The 25,055-nt window shown below is 39.0% G+C and overlaps 1 protein-coding gene across 2 annotated transcripts in view; it reads left to right on the forward strand.

Annotated features, from left to right (window-relative positions):
• Window positions 1-25,055, forward strand: part of LOC150088565 (alkaline phosphatase-like) — a 451,864-nt gene that overhangs the window by 397,578 nt on the left and 29,231 nt on the right. For both annotated transcript variants that reach the window (XM_090370808.1, XM_090370807.1), the window contains exons 4-5: window positions 8,491-8,669; window positions 13,303-13,510. In XM_090370808.1, the coding sequence (XP_090226934.1) occupies window positions 8,491-8,669; window positions 13,303-13,510 (387 nt within the window). The remainder of the gene's footprint in view (window positions 1-8,490; window positions 8,670-13,302; window positions 13,511-25,055) is intronic.

Below are 25,055 nucleotides of genomic sequence, written 5' to 3' on the forward strand. Positions count from 1 at the left end.
ATTGCATCAATCAGTTGATATTTGGTAAGTTGAACTGAATTTAAGAGGTCGGTTGAAATCGGATTGATTGGTAATTCCATTGGTGTGATGGATTCTGGCTGAGCCGCAAACCTAGTTATGTGGTCGAGCCAACTGCTCAGATTGAGTGAGTGAATGGCGTCCTCTGATTTGCTTCTATGGAAGGGCTTCCCTTTATTTATGGTAGCCTCTAGGTGAAGTTTTATTGCCTCCCTCTTATTCCTAATGAAAAGAGCCCTGGCTCGGGAGAATGCAGTTCTGTCCGAGGGTGAGCCGGAGTTTTTCCACCGCTTGTGCATGTTCTGTTTGACGTGGAAGCTTTCAGAGACTTTTCGACTCCACCAGGCCCTTGAATGCTCTGTAATGGTTAGCTTCTTTGTTGCAGCATAGAGAGAGACAGTGGCTATCCATCTTGTCATTAGGTCAATTCCGAATTCAGGGTCGCATTCCTTAAGGACATCCCATGGAATTGCCTGGGCTGCATAAACACACCTTTCAGGATCAAGGTATTTGGGCGCTGTAATAGTTTTGGCTGTGACTTTCCTCCTGCCAGAAGTGATGGGTATTTCTGTTTGCACAGAGAGAATGCTGGGGTTATGATCAGACTGTAGGTTGCTTGTCGGGTTTTGATTAGCCATACAATTTGCTGACGCGAACGCGAGGTCCAATGTGCTTTCACCCCTCGTGGGTGGTGTGCTCACCTGTTTAAGACCTAATATGTCTAAATGCTGACTTAGTCTTCTCTTGAGGCTCCCCAGGGTATTTGGGAGATTGAAATCCCCACACACGATATGCTTCAGTGATGAATGGAGATGGTTAATCAGCCAATTGAGGAGTTCATCAACTACTTGTGCGTCTGGAACTGGTGGGATATACACTGCGGCAATGTCGAGAGAAACGTTCTGGCTGTTGTTTTTAGGTTTTAGTGTGACTAGAACTGCCTCGAAAGAATCGGTCTGGCTCGATACTGAGTGGAGGATAGAAAATACCTGCTCATTGAACAAAATTGCTACTCCTCCTCCCCTGCGGTTTTCTCTAGACGTACACACCATCTGATATCATGCAGGCCAAGTAGAAGAAAGTGTTTCTTCACTGGGATCAAGCCATGTTTCTGCAAAGCAAACTACATCCATTGAACTGGACAGCAAGAGCTCCTCAACTTCATTCAGTTTGTTCCTCATGGATCGCACATTTTGAAATAGGAGTTGGAATGAAGCTGTTCTCCTGACCTTGACGAGGGATGTACACTGTCTGGTCCGTCTGTGACGCCTTGCTGGTTTTCGATGTGTTGAAACCATGACAGGGATCGTAAAATTCAGAGGTAGAGATGACGGAGATTTTGAGTAGTTTTCTATCACCGTTGAGAGTCTCTTTTCCGTAGGTGTGTTAAGGGCGAAATATGGAATTACCTTTTTGCTATGGCCAATCGCATATAGAGCAGCTCGGTTGTTAGTTGGGAATAGAAATACATCGTCTAGTCAGAGTCTGGACTGTTGTGGACGCCTCTCAGGGGTACTTGAGGGTATCGCTTCATTTCTGCTTCGTGTTTCATAAAATGGTCTGATGATGGTGCCGAGGGGCCATTTGGTGCACGTTCCAATCCTTTCAAACTGGCTTCTGTCACAATAGATGCGAAAAGAAGCATAAGATGTGCTACGAGTGTTCAATTTCTGAATCTTGAAATCCAACTGGAGTTCCTCAAACAGTACATCAGTGACGAGTTCTGCTGACGTGTTAGGGGCCAAACGCGACACAAATAAACTGCTTTGGGAGAGTCGGGGTGATGAGCCAACCGGTTTGAAAGGCTGAAGCTTCGAATTTAGAGCCAGTTCATAAGAACGGCACCCATGGAGTATCTATAGAAAAGGCATGCAGCAGAAACAGAACATCTGTGTGAGAGAGAGTGAAGAGACTTTTTAAAAGATGGATCATTTATTAACCTAACTGTCTTTTGAATGGAGTCCGGAAGCCTGAGAGAGATGGAGACACCGCCCCAGATGTGAGAACAGTATTCCATAGTAGGGCGGATTTGAGAGATTTGTACAGAGGTCAGTACATTGTTTAGAAGAAAAGTAACACCAAGAACGAAAGAGAAACTTTAGTTTTTTAGATGCAGACGAAGTAATATTTGAGATGTGCTTATGTCACGAGAGATTAGAAGTCAGGGTAGTCCCTAATAGAGATATGTGAACTTGTCTAGAAATCTGAGTGTCATCGAAGCTAAGCATAAAATCAAGAAAAATTCTTTTTTTTGTGATATAAGACAGGACTGAATTTTAGGAGAATTGAAATTAACTAAGTTATTTTCCCCATTGGAGAATTACCCGAAGAAGAGCATTTAAGAAATTGGTAATGGATATTCGAGACGTTGAAGCTGTTTGTGCAGGAGTTTCTCAAAGTGGAAGGTGGACTGCAATGTGCTATCATCAATAAAACTGTGGATTGGATTTCCTGCCAATGAAAGAACGTCACTGATGCACAAAAAGAAAAGAGTGGGTGAAAGAACTGAACCTTGGGGAACACCAGTATTAGTGGAGAGATTAGAAGATAGGTGCCTCTGTAGCCAGGTGGGAAGGAGCAGCAGTGCGTAGCACACGCTTCTTGATTAGACCGGGGTTCGAGCCAGTCACCACCAAATACGGAAGATGCGGAAAGGTCAGGGAATGACCACCGCATTTCCCGGAGCAATATGGCCTTAGTTGCTAATTAAAAACCAAATAACAAACAAACAGATTAGAAGATAAGAGAGCCATCTGCCATCACCCACAGTGATCAGTCAGAGAGAAAACTGATACCCAATTACAAAAAAACAGTCGGCAGTCCATGAAATAGAGGATTATTTATTTAGAAAAAACTATCCAAACACGATCCGTTGAAACGTCAAGAGCAACTGCTTGAGTTTAATCAAACTTTTCCATTGTCCACAGATGGGCAACATAAGCCAGTGTATCACCAGTGGATCGACACTGACGAACTCCTTAATGGCGTTCAATGTTCAGGTGGAAAATTTCAAAAAGATTAGGGGTGAGTGCAATGGAACGATAAACGGATGCGAGAGATTTATCACCATTTTAAGGAAGTGGTTAGATATGAGTAAATTTCCAAGCAAAAGGAAAAACAACAGTGGAATAAGAGAGTGTAAAAAGGAGACAGAAAAGTAGGCTCTGGACTACAGGTCTTGAGAAAAAGTGGAGAATTACCATTGGGACTTGGAGCTTTCTTGATATCACGATTGTTCAGAATTATTCTGACATCCTTTTGACATAAGACCACAGGAGGGGTGGTCTTCTCTCAAAAGGTTAGGCCTTTTACACAACGTGGATGAGTTAGTCGATCACAGAGACGATGGTAGCATGCTTTTTCTCCCAGAACTCGGATTTTTCGTCCAGCAAACAGAAAATCGATCATAGAACACACGCAAGTTACCAAAAGTATACACGGAGCAATATGGTCTTAGTCGCTGATGCTCATAAAACTTTACTATAACAACAACAACAACAACAACCTCAAGGACCAACTACTTAATAATTGATACAAGATAAACGAATAATTTTGTATATAGGGTATAAGTCTGCTTGGGGAGCACAGTGGTATCATCACCGCCCTCCCCACACCGGGTGGAAAAGGCCCGGATTCGAATCCCTTCGATGATGCAAGGAACTTTAATGGGCTTTTTTCACTCCGTGGATGAGTTAGTCGGTCTCAAACGTAGATAGCAAGTTTTTTTCTCCCAGAAACTTGGGAGTTTTCGTCCAGCAAACAGGCAAATCGACCAGCCAACACACGCAATTTACAGAAAAAATACATATGGGTAGATGTAATCAATTACGGGTGACCCTAATATAATAATTTGTATACAGGGTATAAGATGAACAGTTACTAGTAACAGCTTTCAAATCTTTCCTAATTAGGTCTGATGATGGAGTCAACATGGAATCCAGAAACGTATCATTGTACGGAAGTTTAACTTTTTTTTTGGAATTAGTAAATTTTGTTTTGAAATGTGCGTATTAAAATTTAGTATTTAGTTTGGATTTCGGAAAAGTCTAACAGAGCGGATCAATCTCAGACCGTTCTAGAGGATGTTGTGTGGGGGGGGGGGCTTCGTTGAACAGTCTCGCAGGAATTATAATCACAAGACAAGATCGGATTACGATTATTGATAGTGTATACTATGTTAGTGTGAGAAGTCACGTAAGTCATAGTAAAACGACTGAGACCGTTTACTAATAGCATACTTACAAATTTCATGTCATACGAAATGGAGAATTTGTCTTCTTACCATGATATTTTAGATAATAAGGCCGTTTCCAAAGACAGTTCTAATTCCACAATAACAAAATATTTGAGGTAAATCTCTCAATCATCAGTTTATTGGCTATTGAATATCATCGACCTGCAAGGACTTGTATCAGAACTCCTTTAGTTAATTATGGGACGTGCACTATAATACTGTCACATCCTGATGATTCAGAAATGCTAATGCAGATAAAATTTAATCGATGACGAACAAAAAAAATTTCAAATAAAATCAACAATTGCAGTCATTGCTGATTACCTGAATGATTTTTTTTAAGTAACTCTGACTTCCCAGCGATGGAGTCCTGGTGTTAGAACTAGATATATGTTTACATTAGATATAACCACATATACACTTTTTCTCACTGTAGCATGATCTTAAGAATTGAGTCCAAAAAGTAATCTCAGTAAGTTTTGATTATCTTTGAGCGTTCTCACCTCATTCTTTGACTAATTTTCCCCACCAGTTTACCCTGCATCAAAGTAGGTTTTTCTAGTAATCACTTCCTCTTCTTGTTCAAGAAAGATATCTGAAATATTATCTAAATAAAAGAATGCTAAAGCGAGTGCATTAGATTATTGGTTATAGTTATTTCCAATACAATATATCTATATACACTGAGTGGACAGAAATCATGGGATACCTACCTACTAACGGGTAGACCCACCTTTCGCCGGATAACGGCAGTCACACAGCGAGGCATTGAGTCCACTAGTCATTCCTGGGTGGAGGATCCAGAGCTCGAACGGACCTTTCCACAGCATCCCAAAGATGCTCCACTGGGTTCATGTTCAGTGAACGGGGAGGCCAGTCCATGGTGGTAAAATCTGCAGAATGCTATTCAAACCATGTTCTACTCACCACGGCTCTGTGGAGAGGCACATTGTCCTGCTGGAAGAGTCCATTACTCTGTGGGTTGGTCGAGTTAATGGAAGAGTCCATTGCTCATCTGCATCCCTTCACGATGACCGTGAAGGGATGCAGACGGTCTGCAAGGATGGACACGTAACCTGCACCGTTCAGAGATTCGTGTAGACGTACTAGAGGTCCCAACGTGTACCAGGTTGAACACGCCCCAGACCATTACCTACCGTCCACCTGCCTGAACAGTTCCTTATTGACATGACGGTTGCATAGCTTAGTGCGGTTTTCGCTTCCGTCCGAAATAACTGGAAACGGGACTCATCGGACCAGGACAGCCGTCTCCAGTCATCCAAGGTCCAGTTCCGATGTTCTTTCGCCCAGTTGAGACCTAGAATCCTGTGTCGTGATGCTAGCAATAGGACTCTGGTGGTTCGGTGGCTCCCATAACCTATTGCGACTAATTTTCTCCTGATGGTCTTGGTCAAGACGTTTTTAGCACCTCCCTCGTTGAATTTTTGCCACTGCAGCTCTCTTGTTGGCTGAAACAATGCGAGACAGACGTCGACGGCCACGTTCATACACCCACAGCGCTGTCCACAACGAGATGCTATTCCGGAAATGGCGTATGCCCGATACACCTTGATACTGTCGAACGGGGATAGTACAATTTCTGTACCACCTCCACCCATGCGTCGGGCACCCACTACCATCCCTCTTTCAAAGTCGGCTAACTTATGACGTTTATCCATACTGACATCGAATTACCATCTGTGTGAATGCAGTGTACCTATATATCTGCCCAGCGGGTGGTTCGTCCACTAGCGAGAGGGGTGACAGCGTCGCGTTGCCCAGGAACCAGGCACTCCATGAATTCTGTCCTTTCAGTCTATATATTTGAATATTGTGATGTGAGAAAATAATATTTTAAAGAGAATTTTTGGAGAATATTCTTCAGAATTTTACAGAAAAGTCTTGAGAAAAAGTGGAGGAAACTAATCCCCCCCCAACATCTTTATGTTGGGGGGGGGGGGTTAAACCTTGTTTTCTATTTAAACAAATAAAATTTTCCAATGACGACTGAAAATACCCGACCTTTCTGCCATAGGATGTGGGTATAAATACTAAAGTATTTATTTTTTAGGCTTATGAATTATCCCAATCTTTCTTGAACACATTATAGGTATCTCTTTCGAAAGATATTCGTTACTGCTTAAAGATTTCTTTTTCTCTGGAATTAAAGATAAATCTTGAAGAAACAGCAGTGAAACAGCAGTGAAACTCCTAACATGGAAAATACTTTTGTAGTCTTCATTTCAAAGAAGAACGGAATTTTTAGGGTAAGCCAGCCCTCGTCAGCCATGCAAAGCAAAGCACTGAGGCCTGAACCGATAACACTTGTCAATTTTTCTACGACCAACTAAACTAGAGGCATCCCGACTGCTTAGTTGCATTTCCGCCACCCCACTGGCCTTCCATTGTCGCGAACCGAGTTTCTTTTCTCTTTGTAACACTGAGCGATGAACAGGTTGATGGAAAGGCTTATCTCTTTCACAAACACAGATAACACAGAGTTCTCACGACTTAACACACAAGAAAGTCTTCGGATATCCGCAAAGGAAGAGGTGGAGGGTTGCGACTTCGTAAAGCGGGCTATCCTTCCATGCGGAAGTCTTTTCCCTGCTGTTGTGTTGAAATGAATAGCCGCTTCCCATCAAAAATACTGATTAAATAAATAAATAAATAAATAATAATAATAAAACATTTCAATCGAATTTAATTGAATTCTGTTAAATTTTCGATTTTCACAGTTTATTTGAATTAAATTTAATTCAAATAAGCTGCAAATCGAAATACCTTAGGGGAAAAAAAAAACAAAATAAACTCAATCGCGCGAATAAAACAAAATTTAATGAAAATAAACTCAATTGCAGTAATTGAACAAATTGATTGAAACTCCACTGAAGTCAGCTCTGTTGCTTATATCAGATTTAACGACCAGAATTCTATAAATCCGTTATTGACGTTCCAGAGAGTGGGAGAAGACGCGATGCTTCAAAATGATTGAGCCGAGGATGCTGATGTCGTCTGAGGAAAAGGGCAGGAGCTCCGAATTTCTGTGTTTATTTAACGTCTTACGCCGCGCTATTTTTCCTCTACAACCTTCTTTTTTTATTTTGGCTTGCTGTACCAGCAGAGATTTGTGGGTGCTCTCTAAGTCCATTACATAGACAAATGCCGTATGGATTTGACGATTTTCCGTCTTCTTCGGTCGTAAGCGTGGTTATAATCCTAACATTAGAAACAGCTGAGCAGTGTAGTTATTCTTGTACGTTTTTGTAACTATTAAATTTTGCCGAGCTAGCAAAGTGGTAACTTGAAACGAAATAAAAGCCATATCTAAAAAAAAAAAAAGTACAAGAAATAAGACTTATATTAGAAACCCTCAGAAATTTAACTGCAACTCCCATATTCTGCGCCCGCTAAACAACATTGGTTCAAAATATTTCTATTCCCAATACTGATCCATCTTTTAGTTTACATATTATGTAACATCCTGCATATAAAGACATCGACAAATGACGTGTAACCTCATACAGTGACGCGAATACGTCAAGGAATTTATTGATGCGTTGGCGTATCAATAAATTCCTTGACGTATTTATTGATGCGTTGGCGTAAGTAAATTCACGATACATCACCCAAATTTATAACTAGTTTACACACCTATGTGAGGATTCCTGTCAATCAGATGATAAGCTGCCGTCCTTAGAGTGACTTATAAATACATCTGTGAAGTTTTCTTTCGGTTAACTATGTTTATTTTCCGACCACTCCACCCTCCCTGTTCATTTATTGAAAGTTTTAGGAAAGCATCCCCTTCCCCCCACACACATCCCCCAACAGTATTTGCAGACACGTTTTTCTCGACTGGCTGCCTGTGACCGTGCACTGATTTATGGCGCCATTGTGATTAACCAATTTTCCACCTGGTGACTGCTTGGCCTGGCACATTGTGGAAGAAGTGCTCTTCCTGCGAAGGTCTCCGACTTTCCGTTGGCACATGCAGATGACATTTAACACGATTTATTTGTGAAGTGCTTCTCACCGCTTCCATGGATCACAAAAGGGCTTCGAAAAAGTTTGATTAAAATGGAAGACGGGAAGTTTCTTGCAAGAAAAGAGAGAGTGAAAAGTGGGAGGAGAGAAAGAATGGCCGAATTATTTCAATTCGTATTTAGCATAATTTGGTCACCGTAAAATGGATTAGTGAATCGTCATGTGATTGGGTTACTCTGATGTATTTTCAGGAAAGTCAACCGGACTCGTCACTACTACAAGGGTGACCCACGCTACCCCTGCTGCTATGTATGGTCATTCCGCCAATCGTTACTGGGAAAGCGACGACAAGATGGTAGAAGATGCCAGAAATACCTGTAAGGATATCGCTCGTCAACTTGTCGAAGATGATCCAGGCAGGAATATCAATGTAAATATTTTCTCAAATATCTTTTATACGTGTCATAGACTTTCCAGTTATATATGTGTAAGGTTTGCTATAAAATTTACTACCAGATTAATGTTGGTATCATTTAGTACTGGGATTGTTTTTCTGTAACAAAGAATCAAAAAGTTTGTAATTAAGCACGAATAAATGTAAAGTTTGCTAAAAGCGTAAATGTTAATGCAAAAAAATAATTACTTTGCAGAATGAAATGGCTAAACACAGGCGAATAAATCCCTTCTAATCAACTCTACTCTTTTTTACTCTTTCCCGTATTTTATTTATCTACATGGTTACTTCAATCCTTTATTTCTCTAAAATCTATCCGATGCCGAAATGAAAGAGGGAATGGAGTGGAGTGGCGTGGAACATGCTGGAAACTGTCGGAAAACCTCGTCTTTCATATCCTGGAGGTATGCGATGTCGTAGGAAAAAGCTATGACATTAAGGAAGATTAAAGAAACAAAAAACATATGTTAACTGCAGAAAAGTTCGGAATGCTTTTAAAATTCTCTCAGGACTCACTAAAAGGTAGAAAAGTAATGCATTTCAGAACACGATCGCATTTGCAGATCGAAAAACCGATAAGGAGGGATGCAAGAGGGGACGAGAACAGCAAGAGTTCATTGTTGACGCCAGACTGCGAGCACAGTTAGAGGGTGGGGGGAGGAATGGTTGGAATATAAATTGGATTGCAAACTTACAGTGAACGCATAGAGTGTCGGATCGGAATCTGAACTCCGCCTACCGCAAACCATTTCATTCGATTGTTTAGGGACTGTATGTACATACGGAGAAACATGGTTGAGACACTCTCTGTTTACAGAGGTGTGAAGATATCGCACGTCTCGTGAAGACAAGTCCGGATTGTGTTTGCCCAGGTATCAGCTCAACTGAATAGAGTCTGTGGAAACTGTAGACCTGAAATCAATTACGAAGGTAAACTTCTAGTAGATAATGAAACGTATGCAGTAAATTCTAGCTAGCAATGAGTCTCCCTTCTGGTGTATAATCTCTTACAAAGATGTTTACAGCAGGAAAATTGTGTAACAGATTTTTTGCTTACTTTTCAGAGACTTGTTTCTGAAGAGGGGTTTAGCGAATCAAAGTTGGTAAATGTTTGGAATGAAACACAGAGAAATATCTACTGCTATGTTCATCTTCCCAAATGAATTTCCTAAGTTTCCGTTTTTTTTTTTTTTTTATTAATGGACTATTTTTCATACCTTTGAAAAGTTAGTCGGCGTCTAATCGAAAAAAATAATCTATCTGTAACAGTATATCGGGTTTGCCAATTGCTAAGAGAAAGAGATCTAGGGCCAAATTATGTTTGAGACTGTAGGAATTCTTAAAGTACTCTTCAATTCTGATTTGTAGTTAGCCGATTTCATGTACAGGGAGCAGGTCTCCCCACCCCTTGATCTGTTCTAGGGTTTTAGCCTGCACAACGTGAAAATCAGTCCGTGAAAACTCACTTGTACATAATCCCCGTCATAACCAACCAAATCTTATTACAGATACTATTGAAAAATAGTATCTGTAATTTTGGAATGACAATAATCCGAGCCACTTCCTAACTCTACCAGACTTTTATTAGACCTGGCGGGCTATGGACTATGGTCGCCTTTTATAATTAGACCAACTCTTTTCATAATAAAATCGAATGTCTTAATGGTGATTATTACTGTAGTAGGAGTTGGGTTTCCATCAACCGAAATCTTCTGATAAATTGTAATATATAATCTTAAGGTTTAATCGGCTGTATTTTGCAAGCTGTTCCAGAAGTTTCATTTCCCGACTATCATATTGGGCTGAATGCACCAGTTCTTGACCGATCACCGAAGAAATTTCATTAGTTACCGTGGTACGACTAGCCTACGTGTGTATGTACATTAATATAAAGTGCACTTGGCTCGAAATGGACTTCACTGATTGTGGCATACGCAGCTACGTCAGTACCAAGTACATCCTTTCATTCGTAGTACCCCAGGGAGCTCCTCTACACGAAAACAGATTTAAATTATTCCCTAAGTTAGAATCAGAACTCTCGTTAGATGACGACCAGCAGGTGACATTTACTTCCCTTTTTCTTGCTGCCACTGCAATTTGCATCTTAATGAGGACAGCTACGTCTAGGACATCAGGGACTCTGTTAGAGATGGGGATATTTATGCATTAAGACTGGTACAGCTAAGTAATCGATTTATAGACTTTGGATTATGGTGTTGCCCATTATGTTTTGTGTCTATCAGATACAGAATGAACAGAACTACAGTGAGGGAGGAAAATAAGGAACGGTTTACATTAAGAAAGTTTTAATCAATATTAGATACAAATATTATCCAGTAAATCCTTTTTTTTTTTTTTAACAATACGCAAAATTTACACCTGACGTTAGAATGCACTGTATGTCCATAGTCAAAGACAGGTAAATACAAAATGGGGCTACCTTTAATCTGTATAACAGCCCCAACGCTGGGAATATATCAACCAGTAGATATCCACCAGAATTCCCTTTCATTTCTCCTGCAAAGCCACTTGAATCGGAAGAAGTCCTTTCGGTCGCAGCCAAATCTGGCCCTCCAATTCATCCAACATATATTCAGTAGGCTTGAGGTTCTGGATCGGAGTCGATCAGTCCAACTTTTCAAAGTTATTGTCCACAAATTTCACTCTATGACTAACATATTACTATACTGACAAAGCCTATTTCTATAGTTCTGTCCACAGTGTAGCTTGCATAATTATCCAAAACATCGAAGCAAATCATGGACTTCATAGTTTCGGGTACTACCACCCACGGACCAAGTCCAAACCTGAGACCACCTCCGCCAAACGTAGTGGTCGGGACGATATACTTACCCTCGTGGGTGGCTTGCAATAATCATGTCCAAATTTTCCATTCCACACCGAATGGAAAAGACCTTGTTCGAATCCTGTCAATGACACGAGGAATTTTTGTAGATATTTTTCACAACGTGGTTGAGTTAATCGGTCTCAGGCAAGGGTAGAATGGTTTACTCTCCTGGAAACTCGAGTTTTTTTTTTTTCTCCATCAAACAGCAAATCGACCACAGAGTAGACTGAATTTACAGCCATTATATATGGCGTAATATGGCCTGAGTTGTTGATGCGCCTAAACCCTACAACCAACCGACTGACTGATGACACACTCCGACAGGAAGAGTTTTCAGGCAGTCGCTACTCCGAAACACGTCCATTGGAGCTAAACATTATGTAACGAGATTCTTTACTCCATCTTTGTCCATGAATGCCTGGAACAACGCTACTCCAATCCCTGTTTCACATTGGTGACCGTGATATTGGCTTATGCGCAATAGCCCTACTATTGAACCCAATGCTCTGCAGTTCCCTCCAGATGACTGACATACTGCGGCGTTCTTGTGGCCGCTTGGATCTGCTGCGTGATGTTTCCTGCAGACGACATGCAAGAGGCACGAACTGCCCTCTAATGGTTCGTCGAACACGTTCTGTGAGTTTGTGCAGCCATCCAGACCTTTTTCCGTTCAGGTATCAACTGCAGTCTTCGATCTTTGAATAACATCCGCCAAGAGGATTTGAAAGGTTCAAACGAGTTACAGTTGCGCGCAGAGAAGGGCTACCAATGTGACATTCAAACATCATCCAATATTGATGGACTGCAAGTTTTGATACACGAATCGTACTGCCTTTTAACTACTGTTTGTGTACACAGGCAGGTCCACGAGATTTACATTGGTATATGTCACCTGATACGCATGCGCGGTGACTTCTGGCTCACTACATAATATTCGTGGAGGGAGTTTCCAAATAATTTTGGTAATGTAGTGTATAAACTCAGATTACGCCGTTCAGATGGATAAATAGTTGACAATGAAGAAGAAAATAAGAAAAAGGGGGACATAGAAATTAAGAGAACCAGTCATAAAGTAATAACTAACTCCTGCTTATTAAGTTTTTCACCTTAGGAAATAAAAAGAAATTGCACAGAAGCAGATCTGTTAATAAGGCAGATGGTCATGTAGCATGCCCAAAAAAGTTAAGAAAAGAAAATGCAGTGAGAGTTGATGAATTATAAAATCTATGAATTGGCCGCAGACCTTTCCTTTCATTCTGAACTTACTTCGATATGTTGGACAGACAACTTTTGTAATCTGAACCTACTTTTGCTAACTTTATCCTCTTGCGTAGCATCTTGATACAGTGGCGTAGCTACCCTTTTTTGGGCCCAGAGGCAAAGAACATGTTCGGGCCCCTACTTAATTAATGAAAATTGCAAAAAGAGGAGGCAGCCAAAGACGAGGGGCCCAGAGGCAATTGCCTTGCCTGCCTACATGGTAGCTACGTCTTGATATTATGTCTTCTTAAAATCACCAAAAACTCCTTATCATTCCCAAAATTCAACTCCATAAACTTGGGTGAACATTCTAAGTACCACTTTTTTTTTTATTCTGATAACAAAAAGCAGACTAACCCAATTCCATGAATATTACTGAAGCATGTTATAATATATTGTCGTAGGATCCTCCAGGTCATCCTGTAGGAAGATAAAAACCAAAAATAAATAAATCATGAAGAAGAAAAATCGTAGAGTTAACTGGAGATATTTTTCTTATAGGTCATCCTTGGCGGAGGAAGACGCCATTTTTTACCTCGCAACGAGAGAGACTTGAAGAAGCAAGGGGACATGGGTCGTAGAGAAGATGGTCGTAATCTAATCGATGAATGGCAAAAGGACAAGAAGACGAGAGACCTCTCCTACCATTATGTGTCAAGGAAAGAAGAATTTGATAGTATTGACCCCTCAAAGACAGACTACCTCTTAGGTAAGACATTAATTTTCTGACCTCGTCAATCAAGCGTAACTCTGAGGATAAAGTGTTCCTCCCCCCCCCCCCCAAATCTAAAATAAAAATTCACCATAATTAAGTTCGATACAAAAGCCTAAAACTATGAAAAAGTCATTGAACATATTGGACAATCCTCGCGGTTGCGCTTTTGGGAGCTGAGTTAGTAAGTCTCCAGCGAGGGTAGCATGATTTCCCCCTTCCGGAAACTTGGGTTTTTCGCCCAACAAACAGACAAATCAATAAGCTGGAGAACACACGCAATTTACAGACATAATATATACGGCTTAAGTTGCTGATGCGCCTAACTAACATAACATAACGAACATACGAGTCTTTCTGTACATAGCTTTTGAGAAAACTGGGTTTGCTGCTTATTGCATCGACCTCATATTATAGGGGCACTTCGCCACGAGTTGTCTTGTTATTGCACTACTATAAATAAAAAGCACTACTCCCACGGAGAAGCATATTACTTTTTATCTAAAGTGTATACCACTACCCAGACCGGAAACGTATTGAAACTCGGTTCTGGATAGTGGCATACATTATATAAGAGCAATATACTTGTCCATTGGAGCAATGCTTTTTATTTAGAGTGGTACAATACCAAGGGAATTCGTGGCAAAGTGTCTCCATTATATGAGATCGACGCACTAAGTAGCAAATTCAGTTTTCTCAAAGCTATATAGAGAAAGAGCCCATCCCCGACATTGACCGATAGAAAATTTTTGAAAAAATCATTCTGGTCTTTTTTTTTTTCAAAATTAAATAACAAAAAATTAATGAAATTAATATCAATTTGATTTTAGTTAATATTTAATATATCGTTATTAATTTGTGATCTGGTAATTTAGCTTAAAATTTCTTCTGGAAGCCAGAATTGACTTCCTACAGGTGTCAGCACCTTTGCAAGTTCTTTAAAAAATACGCTTACCTTCCTAAACGATTTTCTCTCAGAAAACAAAAGAGATTTTCTTTTCCTATTTCAGCGGAAGACCTGAGAATTATCTGGCTTTCTTTTATGACCTCAAAGAAACAAGTTTTTGCCAAACAATCAAGAAACTCTGTGGTTGCCTTTCTTATTTAAGATTTCTCTTTTGACAAAATTGCGTCATTGAAGCTTGCAACTTCCAATTCGGTCCTGTTCCTCTGTTTGCTAGGTGAAGTAATACCCGTCTCCTCGCCCTCTTTAAATATTTACACTCAATTTTGCTGCACAAATGCTATATCACTGCTTCTGCTGAAGTCCTTGCTGGTAGTGATTGTTGAGTCACCAGGAACGTTAGAATGATGGCATGTCACACGCCGTGTTGGTGTCGAATACAAATGACATAGTTCTTGTCTTGCATATAATTCCATTTCGATATACTTCAGCAACGAACGGAACTCCGAATGGGCTTCTGTTCCAGTCTAGTAACGCACAAATTGATCCCAATTACTGTTTTAAGAGATTTTACATAAACATTTTCAAATAAATGCGATTAGCTTTAATTAGGTAGTAGTTACATTTACAGACATTAGTTTGGAAGGTAGCGACTACTGGTAACTTAGAATTATTCAGTTCTAAATTTAAATGCGGTGAACTTTATCAAATGTATACCAACTCTCCAAAAATATAAAGACATGTTCAGTAACAGTGATCACTGTCGCTGTTCTCGAGATCATTTCAAATGAATATCTGTTTTTCTCACGCATGTGAGGTTTAAAGTATGCATTACAGCTGTCCAATCTCACTATCCCTAGTTGCGTTATGTGGTATTATTACCTCCCATCTGTTATCTGGGAGAAAGTCATCATGTGTGTTTGTCGCTATCGGTTTTTATAGTTCGTCCAGCTATAATTAGTAGTGGAAAAATGATGATAAAATTAAGAATACAGCATCAGGCATAAAAAATATCCAATTAGATTATCCGTTCCTTCTAGTAGTTTGTCGAATCTTTAAATTCATTCGGACTGCCAACTTCCACAACGCCAGCGAAAGTTTATTCCATTGATCGATTACTCTCTGGATGAAAGAAAATTTCAACGCATCCGGCCTTTTACAGTTTAAATTTATATCCTTTTTGTATATCGTCCGAGAAAAGTAAGAATTCTATCGACATTTAGTTTAATTTAAACTAAATCGCAATTCTATCGCAATTAATTTAAAGCCTTTAAGACTTCAATCAGGTCCCCTTGAAGATGACTAGTTTCCAGAAGTTCAGTTTACGGAACTCAAATCTTTTTTTGTAAGAATACTCTTCTGTGCCCCCCTATATCCTTCATAAAATGAGGTTTCTAAACCTGTATGCAGTGTTCTAGATGCGGCCTAATCATTGCCTTATACAGCGGGAAAATCACCTTGTCTCAGTTAGTAAAGTTTATCATTGACAGAATCCCATGAACTCTCCTAGCAGCCTGTCTGCCTAATCATAGAACTTCATGGCCGACTGTACAATTATTACCCCAGGACTTTTTCTTTCTCCATTGTCTTGAAGTGCTGGATTATTCCTTCCCTTATGCAGTACCTTGCATTTATCAATATTAAAACTCAATTGCCACTTCTCAGTCCATACGCCTAATTTATCCAGGTTTTGTTGGAATAGCATACCCTGGTTACTGTCAATAACCGTCCTGTCCACCATTGTATAATCAACAAACTCAGACATTAAATCTGATATGCACACATCAGTAACTTTAATAAATATTAAAAACATTGAGGCCCAACATTCCACTCATAACATTAATCCATGGAAACAGTGTCCATTAATAAACACTTTCTGTCTCCTACCACTCAAACATTCCGTTATCCAAAAGAATTGCTGAACGCTAAGAATATGATTTCAAAATTATTTTTTTGGATCCAGTTCCTTTGTTGACTACCTCATAATAGCTAATCAGATTGAGCAGCCAAGATCTATCCTTAAAAAGCCCGTGTTGTGATTGCTGCATAACTGCGTTCTTGTCTAGATGATTTTGCATTATCTCTTTAACCACTGATCCATTAATTTCCCTTAAACAAAAGTCAGGCTTTCAGGTCTGTAATTATATCTCCCTCCCTTTTATCTTCCTTTGTAAATTGGAAAGGCATTCCCTGATTCCAAAGATGCTCTCATAATTATGACTAATTTGTTTAATTAAGAAAAATATTGTGCGCTATTAGTTTAAAAGTATTATTTTCCGTTATCCAGTTGAGATATCATAACTAATGATAAATATTGAAATAAATTTATTTCAAAACATGCTGAGAAGAGCCAATAGCAAAAATTCATTTCAATGTCGTATTTTAAATATGTAAAAAAAAATCAAACTATTTATTTTCTGCTAGTGTAGAGATAAAAACATTAGGACATATTGCTTTTAAACGCGAAACTTTCATCTTAAACCTATTTAAAGATGGTAAAAAATTCCTCGCATACACAGTTCACGAAGGTGTTTCAAATCCATTATTTTGCATCGACGCTGCGGTTATTTATAACTGGGGGAACGAATCCAAATGCTGTAAATCATCTACCTCTGTGCAATTCGCCGAAATCCCCAGAAAATGTTAAAGATCTTCATTCTCAAACGCAGGGTGCATTAAGCTTTCTATACACTAAACTGAAATGGCTGTATAAATCACGTGCTGTCAACCTCTAATTGTTTTACAACCCCTAAACGGCCGTCGAGAATGCCGCAAGTTACACGTGCCGAAAGCAATGCTAAACACTGAATTTAAACCTAAACAGTCGATTCATTGCGTTATTCTACTGTAATCAATTCGGGCATTTTATTCACATTGGACTTTTAGGAATTTCTTCCAAAGCCGTTAATTATTTCTGTAAAGATATGCGGCCTGTCGACTTACCTGTGATGTAACAAATGCATATGGAATGTTGGGAATGTTTTAAAGTGGAGCCTTTAGAGCTTTAAGGGTGGTGGGTTTTTTTTTTTTTTTTTTTTAATTCATTCGAACTTCGGTCTCTAATTGCTTTCAACTGAAGTTGTCTCTGTCCTTTACTCGTATCGGTAGATACGTCACTAAACGAATAGAAATCTTTCTTTAATGTCGTAGTAAGACCATAGCAACCATTTGGTTTTTCTTCTTGATACAAGATTATATCCATTTATCCCGCAAATCATTGGTCAACAGCGTGTACCAATGTAACCATGGCAACAGAGAACTTGATGTCATCGGAAATGAAGAAGTATATTTAGACAGGTGCCAGAAGGTAGTTTTATTGTGATAGTTGTCTCATATCATCTGCATGCTTGAAGTAGATGGGCTGTTCGCTCGATGCTTGTGGCTTCATATACAGCTTGGGCATCATTGACTCCAGTGACAGAATTTTTTATGAGCCTTATTTCGTGAGGTTTCTTGGCTTCCCCTATCACTGGATCTGTCAGCCCATGTCTTTGGGAACGCATTCAAATTCAAGTCCCATCAAGATAGAAGGAACTGCACGGTTTTTTCAGTGTGGCCCCGGGTAGTCGGTTGGGGGGGGACGCATGCTTTTTCATCCCATAAAGAAGGAAACTAGCCATATAATAAACGCAATTTACAGATAACTACATACTGATGGCACAAATTTAAAACGTACCCTCTTTTAAGTTTTTCTTATGATTTATGGATACCTGATTTCAACAAAAGCCTATTGCTTCTATCCTTCTTTGTTTCTTCTTTCTCACACTTTAAACAGCGGTTTTTATGCCTGAGATCGTTCCGCCCCTTGATTTATGAACACTACTCGTGATCACATTCTCAGAACTCCATTAAATATTAAGAAGCAATTCTCCACCGAAAACTTCTAATCCTCTCGCTCTCTCTCTCTCTGCTTGGAGGCAATATTAACCACACTGTGGCAAGATACTTTCAACATTCGTTTCTCGCTGCCCAACTAAATTTGCAGTCTTGTCTCAGAACACATCTCGTTGATGCTGAAAACATCTAATATTCTCGAAAACAACGACAGGAGCCGCAGTGTGCGACTTTATGAAATCAGAATGTTTCTGCTTTTAATTTAGGCAGTTCTCTACCTACAACACATAATGATAAATGTACGTCTTCTTTTTCAGTTGTGATGCTATCCTGACTCTCTAATAAATGAAAGTAAAGTTGCCTCTATAAGTGAAATTTTTATAAAAAGGAAAATCGGTTAATAGCATTAACAGAGGCATATGATGCAAGAAAGCAAGCTTACACAGCATCAGCAAAAAAAAACACCTTTCCATTTCACCCATCCATTCGCTCCAAAAGTTTGTCCACTTCTTCCTTGAATTTATTTAAGCTATCAACTTCCACAACAACAACAACATAAGACGGAAATTTGTTCCAGGAATCAACTACCCGCTGGCTAAAGGGAAATTTCCGCACATCTTTCCTCATGTCTTTCCCTCAATTTGAATTTATGCCTCCTCAGGTTCGTAAATTGAGCAAGCGGAAGAATCCCATCAGAATTGAGCCAGCTCAAACCATTCAAGGCCTTATACACCTCGCAAACGAAGCAACCGGTAATACACAAAATCTACCCATTTTATCAGGCTAAGACATCTAACAAAATAGTCAATGGTACCATTTTTTATCAGGCTAAGCAATCCGGTAAAATATTCTTTAGCATGTTAATCAGGCTAAACTTTTCGCTTTATGGTGTTAGCCTGTTTGTCAAGTTGAGCAGTCTAAGCAGGGTCAGCCCAGTTTACTAGGGGAATTACTTGTTAGCCTTTTGTCAGACTAAGACTGACAAACAGGCTAAGTTAACAGTAAATTTTTACAGTAATTTGTTAAATTAACAAGTTATTATTAACAATAAATCTAACAATAAATTAACGTTATATTAACGCGCTGGTTCCGTAAATCACTATAAAAAGTCTCTATCACATCTACATCAAAAAATGTACCAACGTTTAATGTTAAAATAAGGGGATCATCAGCCATTTTCAATCCACTGCAGGATTAAGGCCTCTCCATCAACTTTCCAGTTCCTTCCGTTTGTGCAATGGCCATCCATTTACTACCCACAAACTCATGAATTTCATCTGTCCATCTCCGTTGTTGTCTTTCAGGTTTTCTCTTAGCTCCTCTTGGGTACCATTCTGTTATTTTCTTAGTCCATCTGTAGTCATGTCTTCGAGCTATGTGTCCTGCCCAAGACTAATGCACACCGTTCTTCGAAAGACAAATTTCTTTTTAACAAAATTTGAATTTATAGCATACTATATCACACATTGCGTATTTTAATATTACCCATCAAGGACTGCAAACTCCTGGAAGCTGCATGACCCCTTTATTCTAATTCCAATAATGAGGCTTTTATTGCATTCTATAGAAAGAACAAAAGAAAAACTTAAATCATATTGAGCAGAAGAAGCTTGTTACGTTATTGAGAGAAGGCCATTACGAAATCCTGAACTTTTCTAATTCATCATCATCAGCCATTTTCAATCCACTGCAGGATGAAGGCCTCTCCAGCAACTTTCCAGTTCCTTCTGTTTTGTGCAATGGCCATCCATTTACTACCCACAAACTCATGAATTTCATCTATCCATCTCTGCCGTTGTTTTCCAGGTTTTCTTCTAGCTCCTCTTGGGTACCATTCTGTTATTTTCTTATTCCATCTGTCATCATGTCTTCAAGCTATGTGTCCTGCCCAAGACCATTTTAGTTCTTTAGTTTTGATAAGAATGTCCTTTACTTGGGTTTGCTGCCTAATCCATGTGTTTCTCTTCTTATCTAACAGTCTGATTCCCAATATAATTCGTTCCATCCTTCGCTGTGTAGTTCTCAGCTTCTCTTCCATTCTTTTGGTGAGTGCTCAAGTTTCAAGTCATGGTGGGGAGTATACATTGGCTCATTATTTACGTTTCAGACAAACTGGGATATTGCTCTTCAGTATGTGACTATATTTCCTGAATACTATCCATCCAAAATTTATTCTTCTCTTGACTTCCAGCCATTTATCATTATTACAGCTAATAACTGGTCCCAGATAAGTATATGACTCCACCTTTTCAGTTACTGCTCCTTCAATCATTATGTCCCTTTCTGTGGCATACTTGTTCATCATTACTTTTGTTTTAACCATATTCATCTTTAGTCCAAAATCCTTATTAACTCTGCATAACTGATTAAGATTTTCTTCTAATTCTTTGGGATCGTAGCTTATGACCACAATGTTATCTGCAAATCGTAAATGGTTTAGGTACTCTCCTTCACATTGACTCCTTTCTGCGACCAGGCTAATCTTCTGAAAGCTTCCTCAAAGGCAGCAGTAAACAGCATCGGAGATGTGTCTCCTTGTCGAACTCCTTTCTCAATTTTAAAGCTGCTACTGTCTTTGTCTAGTGTAATAAAGGAGGTAGCGTTCTCATATATTTTCTTCAAAATCATAATATATGGGGTATCTATGGCTTGTCTTTCCAGTGCCCGAAACATTGCCTTATGCTGTATGGAGTCAAATGCCTTTTCATAATCCACAAATGCCAGGCATAATGGTGTTTTGCATTCATTTGCCTTCTCCATTAGCTGTGACATTACGTGATAAAGGCGATCCATAGTTGAGAATCCTGTCCTAAAGTCAGCTTGCTCTTTCGGTTGATTCTCATCAAGTATTCTTTCTAATCTGTTAGTAATGACCCTTGTGAAGAACTTGTAGATGTGGGATAACAAACTAATTGGTCTATAATTTCCAATTTCTGATTTATCTCCTTTCTTATGCAGCAAAACTATGATTGCATTATTCCACTCCTTAAGTGCCACACCTTTCTAATGTATTTTGTGAAGAGCCTTGCCAGTTTTTATGTCACGTCTCTTCCTTCCAATTTTAACTACTGTACAGTAACTTCGTCTTCTCCCGGAGCTTTCTGATTCTTCATTTTCTTCAACTCATGTTCTATCTCATCAGGAAGGATATCAGGTATGTTGTATGTGTTACTAATTTTCGATCCATCTTCCCCACTGCTGGCATCATTCTCTCGCTCCTTGTATAACTCTTTATAGTAGTTTTCTGCTATTTTAATTATGCCTTCTCTGCTATTCATAAGTCCTCCAATGAAATTATGTGATTCCGGAGGAAATGAACGCGCTGATTCCGAAAATCACCATAAAAGTCTCTATCACGTCTACATCAAAAAATGTACTAACGTTTAATGTTAAAATAAGGGGATATATGCGTATAATTCAAGTTTGTAATACAAGTGTAAAAAAAATACGTTCTCTATAACTCATTTAACTTCAGAAAAATTATCATAAATCATAGCGAAACAGTTATATTTCAATAATATATAATCAGAATACCTATAATTGTCCTTAAAAATGTTTTCTACTAAGGTATTTTCTCTTGTACTCCTACTTACTCTCTTGTATTCCTATTTACAAGGAACTAACAGTAATCCCCCATCATTATAGGATCCCAGCGACCTTGGTACCGCTTTTCCATCATGGAAATATCTTGATGAAACTGCTCCCCTTGTTCACCACTCACATCTCCCAGATTTTCGGGGGGGAAATTCGAGATGGGAAAGAAGAAAATGAATTGTCAACTACATTGACAGCCCATGTTTTTGTAGAACTAGAGTAATTTAGACACCAACGTTTCATAGTTTTCTTCTTTCCTATTACCCAAAAAACCATGTACTACCGCCTTAAATGATCTCCAAGCTGCCAATTCAACCTCCTTTAACTGGGTTTCAAAACATTGTCTTTCAGGAGTTTCCTAATTTGGGGTCCTACGAAAATTCCTTCCTTAAGTGTGGCACACGTTAAATTATGAAACGCACTTCCAAAGTATGCAAATCCGCTACCTTCTTTATTTAGTCCCCTCACGGAATTTTTCATCAATCCAAGTTTGATGTTCAGGGGCGGAAGAAGAACCTTGTTTGATTGCAATAAAGGAAAATATTTCACATTGCATTGCCCTGGTATGAACTCGTCCCGCTTGTCCCAATGTTGCACAACATAATGCTCTTCTGTCGCACAGCTGTCCCGCAAACACAAAAAAAACAAACAAAAAAAAAAAAAAAATATTTTGTGAACCCTCCCCCATGAAAACCAACAATCTTAAGATTGCTGCATATGTTCCAGCCATAATCCTTGTATTTTATAGCATGTAGAACCTTAAACATGCTTTCATGACTTTTTTTAAGTCCAACTGATGGAAAATCGTTGCCATTATGAAGCAAAACTGCTTTTAAACTTAATTTTGAGACATCTATGAATAAACGCCATTTATCTGACTAATGCATGACACCTAGTTCTTTCAGAAGTCCAATAATGCCTTTGCAAAAACAAATACTGCCCTCCGTGGCAAAATATTTCGAAAACTTTTCATGTCTTTTTCGAAACACTGAAATCTTTGTTCCTGCTGCGAGTATATTCCACTACTGTAACCTAGAACCTAACAGCTCAGCTTGTTCCTTCGGCAAATTTAAGTCTTTAACCAAATCATTCAACTCTTCTTGTTTGATTAAATGTACCTCACTACCTGAACTTACTGTCTGATAGTCGACATCTTGTGAAGTGGAGGCTTCCGGGTAATCTTCAACTTGAACTTGATCACTATTATCTTCTCCACTACTGTTTGGAGGATAGATTTGAAACCCTGAGAACATGTCACGATCAGTTAATACTTGCAAAACCTTGGCACAGCCTACAAAAATCCTCACCAAAAACACTAAGTGTGCTTGCTCTCTGCAAATTGTAAATTGTTGCATCGGAATTTGAACGTAAGAACCATACGTAGAAGTCTGTTTATGTTTATCACAAGAAAATCGAGGCCAGAATCGATTGTTAAAATTAAGAGAATCTATATCTCTTAAAATAAATCAGCATGTTATACATTACTGGCTCGATTATGCGAAATTGGCATATTTTGGTAAAAAGTAACTCCCTCTATATTTAATAACGGTGATGTGATGTGAAACTATCATGGTGATCTTCGAAATCTGCGCAAAAAAATTGGTTAAAAACAGCATTTAAGTTCTTGGAGGTAAAAATAGTGTTGGATAGTGTTATAAGAGTTTATGTCCGTATATGTATGACACGAAATACCAGATGACAATAAAGTTATCAAAATATTCAGAGTCTACAAACTTTTTGAGTGAGAATATGAGACAAAATTGCTCTGGATTTATCCACAAATTCAGCAGACACTAAAACAGTAATTTCGTATATTTTCCTCAAAGCATAAGCGAAGAGTTCCTTCTTCGATCCCAGACTTGTAACACTCACAAGCACCTCTGGGTTATTAAATCTACTCTGGAAAATGTGTGTCTCGGCAACTGTTCTCTGCGAGAAGACAGAACCGTTCATTTTGTGTGTAGTGCTCCATTGCTCTCACTAAATACCACCTGTCACTGTGGACGGTAGAAGATGGAACTTCTATCCTAACTTTATTTCCATGCTCGCTTTTGTTTTTACTTCCACTTTTCACCGAGCATTCCATAACTCCATTGCCAGAACTGATAGAGAGTGGATTGATGGTGGCAATTCTCCACCGGATATAAAATCGAAATTTACTTCTGCAAATGCTCATAAATCTTCTTCGCCATGTCGTTTAGCAAATTCTGCATATTTTCCATTTTGAATTACATCTCTTTGAAGACAGCCCCTCATTCGTGTTCTCTCTCTTTCTGCCTTTATTGTTATTTATTGCTTTGACTCTCTTCTAGCCTTGGCGACTTTTTTTTTATGAAAGCTCTTTGTGCCCACAGCCTGGCTGTCCAATGACGAGTAAATAAACTTGTGAGCTGAAGCAGCCTCTATGTCGGTTTTATTTTGAAATGTTGCAACCGTTTCGAGAGTACCAGACGTGACCAGTTTTCATCGATTATTTAACCTTATGACCTTCAGGAATTTTTAATGGGTCATAAAAATTCCGTACTGTCTGGCTACAATTATGGATTTCATTTACGTTTCGTATATCCTCTGACGTCATCGTTACATCACTGTGATGTAATTGTCTCTCGATTACCGTGTGAAACATGCAGAATTGATTTTTGATGTAACTTATTAACGCTCTCTCTCTCTGCCCATAACCTTTACAGTCTATTATCATTTTGATAATAAATTAGCCTTTATTTCCATCGCATTTGGACAACCTTTACACGAACTTAAAAACAAACAAAATAGTAATAAAATTTGAAGGTTTTGCACGAGTAGAATTACCTAAACATCGTTATCCTTAACGATGATGATCGTAGGATCATTAAATACTCTTTAACTACGATAGAATGGTTTACTTAGGATATTCGATTTGACACGTCATTTGATTATAAATAGCAAGCACGCAAACCTGGACGTGTGCGTCCGGACGCGTTCATATATGCCGCATTCTCATTTCATACACCACCTTGATAAAGTTTTCTCCCTCGCCATTTATGAAATAAGGGCGATGGTAGGGACTTTGTGTTGCTCAGCGTGGTTTTTATTTACTGCTGGAGCCGTCGTGTAGTCCAAAACTTTAAACTTTTTATGTATTCCCAATGTGCATTCCAATGAAATGCATGTAGCTCATGCTTATTTCGTTATTTCTGACTTTCTCCTAGTGCTCTATGAGAATATATTATC

This window comes from Mastigoproctus giganteus, chromosome 3, assembly GCF_048544385.1.
Source record: "Mastigoproctus giganteus isolate SK-2022 chromosome 3, ASM4854438v1, whole genome shotgun sequence".
Lineage (NCBI taxonomy): Eukaryota > Metazoa > Arthropoda > Arachnida > Uropygi > Thelyphonidae > Mastigoproctus > Mastigoproctus giganteus.